Source organism: Mus pahari, chromosome 10, assembly GCF_900095145.1.
Source record: "Mus pahari chromosome 10, PAHARI_EIJ_v1.1, whole genome shotgun sequence".
NCBI classification, from domain to species: domain Eukaryota; kingdom Metazoa; phylum Chordata; class Mammalia; order Rodentia; family Muridae; genus Mus; species Mus pahari.
Window position 1 is genome coordinate 112641334 of NC_034599.1, and position 13572 is coordinate 112654905.

The 13572-nt window shown below is 45.9% G+C and overlaps 1 protein-coding gene across 1 annotated transcript in view; it reads right to left on the bottom strand.

Moving 5' to 3' along the window:
* Nucleotides 1-5201: 5201 nt before the first annotated feature.
* Nucleotides 5202-13572, bottom strand: part of Scn11a (sodium voltage-gated channel alpha subunit 11) — a 69040-nt gene continuing 60669 nt past the window's right edge. The window contains exons 23-25 of the mRNA XM_021207846.1: nucleotides 10916-11016; nucleotides 9296-9566; nucleotides 5202-6229 (exon numbers count right to left, since the gene is read on the bottom strand). Of these exons, the coding sequence (XP_021063505.1) occupies nucleotides 5202-6229; nucleotides 9296-9566; nucleotides 10916-11016 (1400 nt within the window). The remainder of the gene's footprint in view (nucleotides 6230-9295; nucleotides 9567-10915; nucleotides 11017-13572) is intronic.

Sequence of the window (13572 nt, forward strand, 5' to 3'; positions counted from 1 at the left end):
CTGGAACTGGAGGGCTGATGGGGAAAGATGAAGGGAGGCTAAATCAATACTCACAATGATGATTCTTGCTGCCACCACTGTCTGACTGGCAGAATTGAGTTTATAGCAACAGCATTCTATTGCCCAGGACTATAGCTGTAACTCAGCAGGTGATGCTCTTGCCTAAGGAGCACGAGCCCTAGGTTCAATCCCCAGCCTTCATTAACTGATCAGGCTACGTGGCCTAGAATGAGCCTCAGTTTCTTCTTCTAGCTGAGAAAGGCTAAAGACGATTTCTATCTAACAGAGCTTTGGTGAAAGCCCAGGCAAGGTGTCGGGGGATGGCGTGATGACCTGGCCCAGAACACGCTCTCAGTAAATGTTAGCTCTCCCTCCTCCAAGCTGCTTTGATTACTCCTTGTGTGTGAGGGACAGGATTGCCCACTGAATGACCCCAGAGGTTCTATCCTGGTTGCCAGGCAACAGGCTACCTGAGCGCTCTCTCTCCTCTTCCATCAAGAGGGAGAATGTATAGGACTTGAACTTTTCCTAAGGCCTGGAGTGCTTGAAGCTGACATTCCAGGGCTGTTTCTGGCATAGCTGGCTCCTGAGCCTGGCTATTTATAAGGCAAGTACTTATCCGTGCCCCATAAACCACACAGATGTATGGGCATGGCTCTTGGTGCTTGGTGGGAGGAGTGGGAGCATGGGGTTCTGATGCTCACACAACAAGTTGTGCTGTTGACTTGCAGCAGCCAGCCTACACCCTAAGATGGGTGCACACTACCTCTCCAGGTCACATCCCCTGACTTCTGGGTCTGACTGTGTCCTCTGCTGTGATGTCAGCTGCTCCTGGGGTTTCAGACCCCTGTGCAGCGAACTCCTGCCCGTGCCTGACACTATATTCCTGTGTCCAGCTGCAGATAGACACCTAGGACCTGGGTTCTTGAACCAAACTGAATCAGCTTGGGGGTTTCTTCCTCTCTAATCATGAAAACAAAAGAAATGGGGAAAAACCTTGGATCTCCATCCCCTCATTGCCTTGGTAACATGTTTGGGGTTTTTTTCCCCCTTTAGATGATAGTTAATTTGTGTGTGTGTGTGTGTGTGTGTGTGTGTGTGTGTGTAGTGTATGTGCATGCCATTGGGCATCACGTGAGTGTGTGCAGAGGCCAGAGGAGGGATAGTATCAAGGGACAAAGTGTCCTGCTCCATTATTCCTGGCTGCCTTCCCTTTCTACAGTGTCTCTCCCTAAACATGGAGCCAGGCCAGTGGCCAGAAAGCCCTGGTGACTCTCTTGTTTCTGCCTTGGTGCTGGGATTACAGGCAGGTGTGGCCATCCCCAGTATGCGTATAGGTTCAGGCTCTGAACCACCTCTCCAGCCCCACCCACCCAGGGAGCTTTCTACTGCCATATGTCTTGCTACCAGTCCCCAGGTCTAAGGGCCTCCCAGACTCTTCTTCTAAGGCAGCCAGCTGGTCCCAGCATCACAGAAAACACTACGTTGTCCCTGTGCTCTCCCTGGCTCAACCCTTCTTTTCCACCAGGGTCATTGTCACAGGTGTTTTTTCCTCCCCTCTGCCCATCCCGTCCAGGTGTTTTCTCTGCACCATCCGAACATCTTTAATGCCTCCCCATTACCAACTGGGTATAACTCAGTATATAACTGGGTATTCGAATCTCTTCATGAATAGGTGTGTGTGTGTGTGTGTGTGTGTGTGTGTGTGTGTGTGTGTGTGTTCTTGTGTACAGATGTGTATGTGTGGAACACCTGTATGGGTGCACATGAATGTAGAGGTCAGATGTCAACTCAGGTCCACCTTGTGTTTTAAGACAGAATCTCTCACTGGCCTAGAACTTGACAAGCAGGCTGGCAGGCAAGTGAAGCCCAGGTGTCCGGTATCGACTTCCCCAGCTCTGGGATCCACAGCAAGTCACACCACACCTGGCCTTTTCTCAGAGGCTCTGGGGTTTTAACATCCTCGGGCTTGCAACGTGAAGAGGCTACTGACTCAGCCATCCCGCCAACTCAGACGCTCCCTCCTGAGGTCCTGCTGCTGCCTCTGCTCTGCTCTCTGCAGTCCACGTGCAGTCGCTCGGGTGATTCAAATTGCCTTATCTACGCTAGCTTCCACGCCCTAGCTTCCACGGCGCTGCTGGGGGCTTTCTTCTCCATTGCAAACTCTGCCAAGTCACTGGTCTTGACAAAACCCTCCCTGTCCATCAAGCTCACCCAGCTGTCACTCTCCCCTGAAATCTCCCCCTCCCAACATCCTGAGAGCAGAGCTGAGCCGGCTTCTGGCATTTGTTACATTGTACTGTTTTATCACGGTGCAAACACTTGTGTGGTTCTCTTCCTAATTAGATGCTCTAAAGGCCAAGGGCCACTGGTTAGCAGCTGTTACACAAAATGTGCCAGGTCTGTCTTCAGGACGTGACTGTGGACTGAACTAAGAAAAGTCAGATTTACCTGGAAGAGAAGACACAGAGGACACATGGGCGGGAGGCTTCCGTGTCTGTACAGTGATTGGCTGGGACATTCAGTGTGTCCCCACCCCGGAGGAAGGCACTCAGAGCATCGGTTTATTCTTCTGGACTACATCTGATTTCTCAGCCCTGGGATCACAAGCACATGACACTATCCCAGCTTTTTCACCAGAATTGTGGGGATTGAACTCTCGTTCTTAGGCTTACATTGTGAACACTTGACTGGCTGAGCCATCTCTCCACCCAGCAGTCCCCTCCTAAGGCCCCTCTGCTATCCTGGTGCTTGCCCAGGGGGCGCCATCCCTGGGGAGGGTTAGCCTCCAGCTCTCTTCAAGACTTGAGTAATTCTCCCTTTCCTGCCAGAGTCTCCTCCCTCTGCCTTCTGGCTATAGAAGTGCCAGGCTCCCCTATCACTGTGGGGCACTTAGAAAGATGCAGTTGGGTGTTTGCTGCCATCTAGTGAAGGAAATGTACATAGTTCAACCTCTGGCTGGAGATGGTGCTTGGCTCCAGAGGCGGCTCTAGAAACCCATTCAGGCCAGTGTAGGGGTGGATAGACACGTATGGGGGACTGAAGGAAAAGCTGGGGTTTTCCAACAGAGTCTCACTCGATATATAAATTGCACTAATACACATGCCTAGCAGTAGATTGCCAACACAAAACAAAATCAATGGTATTTTGTAGATTTTTCTAAAAAATTATATTGCTTTGTTTGCATTCTTTTCATCTTTGCATTCTTTTCATCTTACTGGTCTTTTATTTGTATATGTTTTCCAATTTTGTGTTTTTATGAGATTTGTATGTGTGCCCATGTATGTATGTATGTGACAAGTGTGTGTGCATATGTGTGTGGCACATGTGCACATATGTGTGTGGCACGTATGTGCATGTGTGTGCCATGTGTGCACATGCACATGTGCGTTTACCTGTTTCTTTGTATATTTCATTTTCATTTTTTGTCTTCTTTTTTATTTGCCTGTTTGAGAGACAGACAGACAGACAGAGGGTTTGAATGAGTGAGAAAGTTGTGAGAATCTGGGAGGAGATAAGGGCAACGTGTGGTCAGAATATAGTGTAGGAAAAAATTACTTTTAATTAAGGGGAGCCCTTGGTAGGGATCTATAAGGTCCCACCCCCGAATAGCTTCTACACAAGGATCTATAAGGGCACGAGTTATTTAGCCTGCCCCATCTATTACCACCCAGACTGGAAGGAAAGAGTTCACTGTGACTTTTAAACTGGCAACTCCCTCAAGATCTTTACAGTCCTGCATGGAACTCCTTGTAGCTCATCTCAAAAGATCCCTGGTCCCACAAGCACCTCCTTCCTCCTCCCATCAAGGTACTAGGGGTTAGTCTGTGTCTGTCACTGTGATAAATGCCATAACCAAAACAACTCAGGGAGGAAAGGGTTTATTTCAACTTATACTTCCAGGTAGCAATCCATGACTGAAGGGAGTGAAGGCAGGAACCTGGAGGTAGGGACGTGGCTCATGCTTGACTAGCTTTTTATATACCCAGTCCCTCCTTCCTAGGAATGGTGCTGCCCACAGTGGGCTGGTGCCACCCACAGTGGGCTGGGTTCTCCCATGTCAATCATGATCCAGACAGTTCTTCACAAATGTAGCCACAGAACAATCTGAGGGAGGCAGTTCTTCAACCAAAGTTCCCTCTTCCAAAGTAATGTTAGACACATCAAGTCAGCTATAAAAATGAGCCAGCACACCCTGTCTTTCTGGGGAGCTGGGATTGCCGGTGGGCTGCCTCCCAGACGTGAGTTCCGGGTTCTGATATTACCCAGCCACGTTCCCAACAGAGCCATCCCCAGCCCTGCTCTAACTCTGCAGGTGCTTTACCCAGAGTCAAGCAGACTTCTTGCTGGATCCGGGAAACGGCGGCTGGAACCAGTCCAGGCTGGCTCTGGAACACTGAATATACCTATTTCTTCCCACCTCGTCCTGAAATAGTTTCTGTGTTTGTAGCTTGGGACCCATCATAGTGGGGACAGTCACGTCACAGAAATCTGTGACACAAGGCCTCTTCCTCCCAAAGAGCCAACTGCTAACCACCTCCTGACAAATGACTGGCTCCTGGCTACATCAAACTGCCACTCACACACGCACCAACCAAGAGCTCACACAACCACCAAGCAAGAGGACATCCCTCGCCCCGCTCCCCGCCCTCCCCCAACCCCGTCTCAATGAAATGGAAACTAGAGGTGTCTTTTATGTATTTATTTGTCAAATACCTGGGACAGAGATCAGAGCTTCTGAAAGTTGGGGTGCTAACTGACAAGCCAGATTCATGCTTTCAGGTTTGAGCCATACACCCCAATCCGTGGTACTGGACACCTGCAACAAGCTATTTACTTACTGCAGGGTTTTGTCTTCTCACTTAACATGCAAAGGAGCTACATGTGGCAGATCACATACTTAAAACTGAACAGACATGTGATCTTTCCTTCTTGTTTCTTTACACAATTTGAACTGTCCTTCAGGCCTTCCGTTACTGTAGATGTCCTTGGCAGTCCTTTCTAACATGTTTCGACATTCAATCTTTCCAGGAATCGTTTAAAAATGGACACCAACCTATCACCTCTTTCACCCAAGAAAACAAGTTGAACGGCCTATTGGGTGAGTCCGCGCTGCTTGTTCGCCAGAGGCTGGGGGCTGGGCTGTGAGGCTGTGAGGCTGTGAGGCTGTGAGGCTGTGAGGTAGGGGTGCAGGTAGGGTTTCAGTCACAATGAACCTTGATCTTGGGCACATCCAAGCTAGACAAGTCTCCATTGCAAAACACCTGGAGCGATGAACTTGACCTGTCTTTCAGCCTCAGCTTGATCATCTTCTCCATGTGTCTCCGGTAGGCCCTCTGGATGACGGCGGCACATTCCTCTTCCTCCTTTCTCTTGGTGGTGGTGACTATGGGCTCGTACAACTTCTTGAAAGGATTGGCCTCCATGAACTTCTCCTCCATCATGGCTTTCATGGTATCCAAGCCGCTGGAGTTCCCGAGGACCCTGGTGGTGAAAGCGAAGAGGATATCCAGGCAATGGAGGCGATCACCCATCACCATGGGCAAGTCCATCATGAGAAACTGAAACCTGTTAGGCTTGGCCACACGCAATGGCTCGGGCAGGGCGTCGGCGAAGTCAGAGAGGGACGAGTACTGGATGAACTGTGTTGCTTCAGGGTCAAACTTCTCCCAGATCTCATAGAAGATTTCAAAGTCGTCTTCGCCCAGGGGGTCCTCGCTCTCCTCCGTGGCTGTATTGAAGTTCTCTAGGATCACAGCTATGTACATGTTAACCACAATGAGAAAGGAGATGATGATGTAGCTGACGAAGTAGACTATGGCTAACCGCGGCTGCTGACAGCTGTCTTGGGAGGAGGAGTTGCAAGAGGCTTGTGATTCCAGCATGGGGTTGAGGAGAGCATCCCAGCCGGCTGAGGTGGTTATCTGGAAGAGACAGAGCATGCTGCCCGAGAAGGTTTCAAAGTTGAAGATGTCATCGATCCCAGAGCCTTTCTTCACTTTGGAAAACCAGTTCATCCCAAAAATGGCGTAAATGAACATCACCAGAAAGAGAAGCAGACCAATGTTGAAGAGAGAAGGGAGAGACATCATCAAAGCGAAAAGGAGTGTCCTGATTCCTCGAGCCGCCCGGACCAGTCTGAGGATTCGACCGATGCGAGCCAAGCGGACAATTCTCAAGAGCGTGGGAGGGAAGATGTTACTGTCCTCCAAGCCAGAAACCAAGGTACCTAGAGAGGGAGGAGCAGTGAGTTCCCAACATGCACTGCAGCTTCCAACCCAGCCAGCCTCCCGCCTCAGAATCCTGAGGGGGCCGACGTATTACACACACTTTGTCAATTATACGCAAAACTAAGAAATGTCCACTTGTGTTTCAATTTGAAAAATAATCTCTAAGGGCCATATAATTTTAGATGGGACTTTTGATGGCAACTGGGATGCATATGCCATTGAAGGTAAGGAAAATATGGCAGTTTATAAAGGGTTATTACCGGTTGCATTTCCCTTTTACTACCCATGGGGTAACACCTGCCAGGATTTTTTCCCTATTTACTGGTTGCAGGTGGAGGCTCTTTCAGGGTTCATGGAGACATTTCTCCTCAAGTCTGACTCAAACTTTGAGTGAATATCAAGAATCTGGGAGACTCAAGTTTATTAGAAGGGACGGGTACGTATTCACCTGAGTTCTGATACAGCCCTCTGCACTGAGGACAGACTGTGCTGTGTGGAGCTGGAGGGAGGTGGCAGCCCTGAGATGTTCCTCTCCTCCAGAGATGCCCACTGTTCCCTGTTTGATGTTCTGCTCACCCCGAGGACCCCTGGGGTCTCAGGAAGCTCACACATGTTCTCTGCTGTGGACACCTCAGAAATGGTGTCTCGGAGCTTTGCGCAAACTGATGAATATTTGGACCTAAAATGCCGCCCTGTTTTCTCATTGCTTGCCCAGCAGGCGAGTGCTATGAGGAGTTAAGGCATTTACATTTTGGCCCAAATATTAGAGAATGGCTGGAACATGCTTGCCTTGTGTAGACATGGTCTTCCCCTTACTCTGAGGTCATTAGGGGTCACGGCGGTGAAAATGCTTTTGCCAGTCTCCTGATGACTACAGAGAACTCACTCATTCCACCTCATCCTCTGACTGTATAAAAGACATGCGCTAGTTGGGCAGACGATCCTAGCAAGGGTGGTCCTCACTCAGCAGTACCAGTCCTGTGGAGTTAGCTGTAAATCCGTCCTGGACTGATCGGGCCTATATGAATCTATCTTTGAGTGCAGTTTTTGGTTTTGTTTTTTGTTTGTTTCTTCGTTTTGTTTTTTTGGTGAACCACATGACTTGGTATTCAACTAAATGAGTAAGCTTATTCTTCAGGTAGACAGCTAACTCCAGGGCTCCTGCTCATACTCATTTTGCATTACTGCAAAAGCTCAAGGAGGAGCTTGAGGCAAGTGTGGAGGCCAGGTGCTGGGTGTGGGCACATAAAGGTACATGGAACTCTACACATTAGTGAACAGCATTTGACTTCTTGCAAAGATTTTGTCCTGCATTGAAGCAAAGTTTCTAGTAGCATGTGTGGGAGCTGTTAGGAGGATCCCAGAGACTGTTCTAGAAGCCACACAATGCCCCGCACATCCTGGAATGGGTGATGGATTGATAACCCTCTTCACTTATGGGAGGAAGGGATCATAGCACTCCCTTTGGCGCAGGGAGGTCCCCAACTCATCTGTCTACCATTCTCTAACCTCTATTGACATCAATTTTACCAAAACTTGGGATCAGAACTAATTAATAAGGATCATAAGTCTATTTTGCTGCCAACATATGAGCCTATTTAATCTACATAAACCTCACAGCTTAGAACCCAAGCAGACTCCCTACACAATCTGCATTAGTTGATATCGAGAGAAGCCATTCAGTTCTAAACCTGTGGTACAGCCTTTCTGAGATGGGATGAAGCCTCCATTTGTAAAATTAGATTCTCCTTGTCTTCATTGCTTTCTGAGCTACAAGAAAGACTCTTGGACCCTCCTGCACCATGTGAAAGATGAAGACAGATGTGGCAGCACACAACCTATAATCCCAGCACTCAGGAGGCTAGAGTAGGAGGTTTAAATGAGCTTGAGGCAAGCCTAGGCTGTATGTCAACCTGCACTACAGTGATGCCCCAGCTTAACATTCCTCCTTAGAAAAAGAGAAAGAGTGGGAAAAGGTCAAATTAATGAACTGGTTACAAATTTCAAGGACCCAAATACACTCACTCTAATGGCCTAGCCATGAAGAAGTATAATACAGAAAGAAAGAAAGAAAGAAAGAAAGAAAGAAAGAAAGAAAGAAAGAAAGAAAGAAAGAAAGAAAGAGGTGGCCCAGAAATGGAGAGCATGAGCTTCTGTTGCAGTGCCCTTGAGTTTGGTCACCAGCATCCACATCAGGTTGACCTTGAGTTTGGTCACCAGCACCCACATCAGGTTGACCTTGGGTTTGGTCACCAGCACCCACATCAGGCTGACCTTGAGTTTGGTCACCAGCACCTACATCAGGTTGACCTTGAGTTTGGTCACCAGTACCCACATCAGGTTGGGGCCTGGAATTCCAGCTCCGGAGGTTTGGCCCTTGTCTCCTTGGTCACCCTTACACATAATTTTAAAATGATAAAAATAAAAATTTTCAAAAAAAAAAAAAAAAAGAAGGAGCAAGCAAGAGAGAGAGAGAGGGAGAGAGAGAAAAAGAGAGAGTCAGCTAATGACTCATTTCTCCCATGCGCTCATGCTTGATGCAGCAGGACTGTGGCTATGAGAAACCCACTTGCTGTCCAGTGGGGTCAGAGCAGCTGAGACACATGCAGCCCATAGCCTGGTCCAAGTAAACATGAGATTCAGGATAAGGAGTAGGTGCTGCTTCTCATGTGAGGCAGTCTTGACAGCCGAGTGGGAAACAAGGGAGCCCCAGCAATGGTCCCTGGTCCAACAGCTGCCCTTGTGGGTTTTAAACCCAGGCACCAAGAGCTCACAGTGGTAGGGGAGAGGTGGAATTCCCATTCGGCCATCTGAGATGTCAGGAACCACTGCAACAGCTGTTAATGGAGATACCTTGTTTCTCTCCATTGAGCAAGCAAATCACCACCTTGTAGCAACTTCCCAACAGAGCATGCCCTCCTTAGCCCCTACCACCACCTCCTTTGTCCAGATGCTACATTAAGCCTAATCTGTTGCTTTGTGGAGAAGCTCGACACATCCAAATGATTATCTTTAGGGTTTACTTCTGCCTCTCCTGGAAGGTCCTGGCTACTGGTTTTACTTACTAATGATAGAAAGAACCACGACCACACAATCAAATAAGTTCCAGCCATTGGTGAAGTAGTGTTGCCTCAAAGCAAAGACTTTGATGAGACACTCTACGGTAAAGATGACCACGAAGGTTATGTTGAGATTATCAAAGACTTTCTTCACTTCTTTGGACTGGCCATCAGATTCAGCCATCATGATAATCATGTTTGTAACAATAAGACCCAGAATGATGACATCAAAGACCTGGCTTGTGACCAAGTCGAACACAAAGGCTTGACATTTGTTCTGAGGAGGAAAAAGAAAGGAGAAAATTATGTCGTTAAGACAATAAAATTTGTTTTCTCTTACAATGAAGGCAATTCGTCGAAATATACACAAGACCCCTTCAAAGGACAAGAAATTCTCATCGCTTCCCATTGTGGCTAGGTAACTGCTTTATGTCTTAGGCTTGAGTTTTCACTTCTACTTTAAAACAAAAGCATAAATCAAAAATATCCCCAGTAGCAAAAGAATTTTGATGTGATGAACAGTCAGTGAGGCTGAGATAAAATGACTCATGTATGTTTCAAACAATATAAAGATGGTCCTTGATGTCTGTATCTGCATTTACCCAAGAGATGGATGCAGAGAGCATCCACTTATCTTGTACAAAATGAAACAGACACCTCCAAGGTGTCTATTTATCAGTTCAGAACAACTGGAATGTGAGCAAAACTCTGTATTCACACAATTCTTAAATGTCAGTGTTTAGTTCTAGTTGGAATAGGTTAGAAAAACAACATCCCAGTCCAGCAATTATTGAAGATGGAGAACTGGTTGTTTCATAGTATCACTGGGAATGAAGTTGAGCATTGGCTTTTTTTTTAAGTTTTAAATTTTTTAATATTTATTTTTATTGGGTGTAATGATGCGTCTTTAATCCAAGCACATGGGAAACAGAGACGGGGGTATCTATGTGAGTTCAAGGTAGCCTGGTCTACACAATGAGTTCCAGGCTGCCAGAGTCACCTAATGAGACTCTGTGTAATTAAATGTATTGGTCAGACTCTCAATAATGAACATACATGTCTAAATTTCCTAAGAACTTGGATGCATCTTGGTTTTATAAGTTCTAAGAAATCATACATATATCTAATATGATATATTAAAGATCCTGGGGTCTGGAGAGATGGCTCAGTGGTTAAGACTGCATACTGCTCTTGCGGAGGACCTGAGTTCATTTTCTAAGCATCTGGGTCAGATGGCTCACGAATGACTGCTATGAGGGGGATCTGATGCCCTCTTCTGGCCACTGAAAGCACTGCACTCACCTAAATATACACATACACAAAGATACACAAGTACTTTTCAAACAATAAAAAGAGAGCCGGGCGTGGTGGCACATGCCTTTAATCCCAGCACTCGGGAGGCAGAGGCAGGTGGATTTCTGAGTCCGAGGCCAGCCTGGTCTACAGAGTGAGTTCCAGGACAGCCAAGGCTACACAGAGAAACCCTGTCTCAAAAAAACAAAAACAAAACCAAACAAAAAAACAATAAAAAGAATTCTTCCTTTAAGCACTAACAGGAGGCTTTTCAGAACCCCGCGCCCTCAGATCATGCCTTCTGCATGTGTGTTTAGAGCCAGTTGTTCTCACCAGGGGCCTTGGGATGGGCTTTTGAGGCTTCTTGGTTCCTAACTTTTTCATTGCATTGTAATATTTCTTCTGTTCTTCTGTCATAAAAATGTCTTGGCCACCTAAGTGCATGGAGATATTGTCAACAAATTAGCTTCTGCTAGCCATCTTTGCCAATAAAGTCCTGAATTTTTTAGTAACAATTTTAAAGTTACATGTCACTTTTATCAATAGTTCCTCTTCCAAAGGAACTTGAAAGAATCTGGACTCTGGGACCAGAAGGAAAATTAAAATAAGGGATAAAAGAGGAATAAAGTCATGTCATTCAGTTACGGCTCACTTCTTAGAACACACAGATCACACATTTTAATGAACATCCTACAGAATCTTTGTAAAAACTAAATACACGTCAGGCTATATAACTTAAATCATAATAGACCTAGAAAAAAATTAGCAATAGAAATATTAGACTACAATCCCATAGCAGAGGAAGGTTAAAAGAGGGAAGAAGACAGCCAGGCGGTGGTGGCACTCGCCTTTAATCCTAGCACTTGGGAGGCAGAGACAGGCGGATTTCTGAGTTTGAGGCCAGCCTGGTCTACAAAGTGAGTTCCAGGACAGCCAGGACTACACAGAGAAACCCTGTCTCGAAAAAAAAAAAAAAAAAAAAGAGGGAAGAAGAGAGGACCAAAGGGCATTATATACATGTATGAACATATTAGTTAACATAAAACCCACAATTAACTAATATGCACAGATGGGCAAAATTTAAAAAAGATAGAAAATACTATATAATGACACTAAAATTATTTAATTAATATAACATTACTAATAAAAGTTAATTAAAATCTTTCCAGAATAATTCTTAAGAAGAAACATATAAGTTTTAAATATTTCACGACTAATAAGAAAAATAAGCTAAGATTTCCATTTCTAGAAATTCATGGAGCAAAAAACAATCTAGAAGTATCGGATAAAATAGAACAGAATCCTTTAGAGAAATGCAGCTGGACTTTTACAGAAGTTTGAAAAAAAGAAAAGAAAGGCTCCAGGCTCTGAAGATTAAGAGATAAGAAACAGAACAGTAAGTTAATCCCAACCCCACTGCTGGAGGCTGGAGGGATGGTTCAGTGGTTAACAATGAATGGCTCTTCCAGAGGACCCAAGCTTGGATCCCAGCACCCACGTCCAACATATATAACTCCAGTTCCTGGGGAATCTCATGCTCTCTTCTGGCCTCTTCAGGTACTGCACTCATGTGTGCGCGCACGCGCGCGCACACACACACACACACACACACACACACACACACACGATAACATCTTTTTCAAAAGGAAAGTATCCCTTGACAGTCAAATCCAATAAGAAACACAATTCGCACTGGCATACAGTACTCTTGAGACTGTAACACTGAAACACGTGTGTTTGCTGTGAAGACAATGAGTAGTTGAGGATATTTCAATTATTTGCTTTGAATTGTGTGTATGTATGTTTGGGTGTGGGTATGTTCATGTGACTGCAGTTACCTACAGAAGACAGAAGAGGGCATCTAATACTACCCTGGAGCCAGAGTTTATGAAGGCAGTTATGAGCTGTTCAACCTAGGTGCTGGAAATCCAGCCTAAGTCCTCTGTAAGAGCTGTGTGGGCTCTCAACTCTGAGCCTCCTCTCCAGCCCCTGACTGTGGAAATTTTAATCTGTTATCCTCCCCTGTGCTCTTGAGACCACGTTTCTCGGTGTAGAAAGAGGCGCATCAGAAGGAAGGGGAAGCGCCATTAGATGCCCATCTCTGCAACTGCGCTTCCTTGTAGCTTTGGACTTGAAGTAGCTCTCTCTGTGCAAAGACCTAGAAACAACAAGAGGCTACCAGAATGTGGTTTGAAAACCTCAGCATTCATCGGTAAACTGGCCAAAGACAGAAGAAGGTTCAACCTAAGCCTGGGACATCCTGTTGTTCCAAGTACAAAAATGCTGCCAAATAGGAGGGACTTATTTTATTTGAACCCAAAACTGTAATAGAAAAAAACAGACTTTAAAAATACAAATTAATAAATCTCTCATGAAAATTAAACATAGTTGTGAGTCTTATGTTTAAAAAATTGGTCATCTCAGGTAAAGAACTTATTGATGTGTCTGCCCAAAAGACTTAGAAAAACAAGAACAAACCAGTAGAGGGAAAGAGACAAAGTGGATCACGGCAAAAATTAACAAAATAGAAAGATAGCCAGGCAAAGAATATAAGAAACTAGGACTTTGTTCTTTGAAAAGATAAGCAAGATTAAAAACTCTTAGTAACTCTTAGTCCCTGTATGAGAAAAGCCCAGATTAACAGAGCTAGAGAGAAGAGAGCCTGCAATGCCCACCCCCAAAATGCCAAAAGGAAATGCATCATTTTGTACACTAACTTAGAAAAACAAAGTCAGACACGGTAGGTAGCTCATACATGGAATCCTGGTACTTGGGAGCTGAGGTGAAGCACAGTTATGTGTGTGGTGCCAGCTTGGGTGACACAGTGAGTTTCAGGTCAGCCAGCCTCAAAAAAAGCAACAACAGTAATAGTAATAGTGAGAAGGAGGGAGAAGAGGGGGAGGAGGAGAAGGGAGGGGAGGAGGAGGGAGAGGGAGAGGAGAGGAAAGATGAGGAGGAAGAGGGGGAGGAGTAAGAGGGAGAGGAGGGGG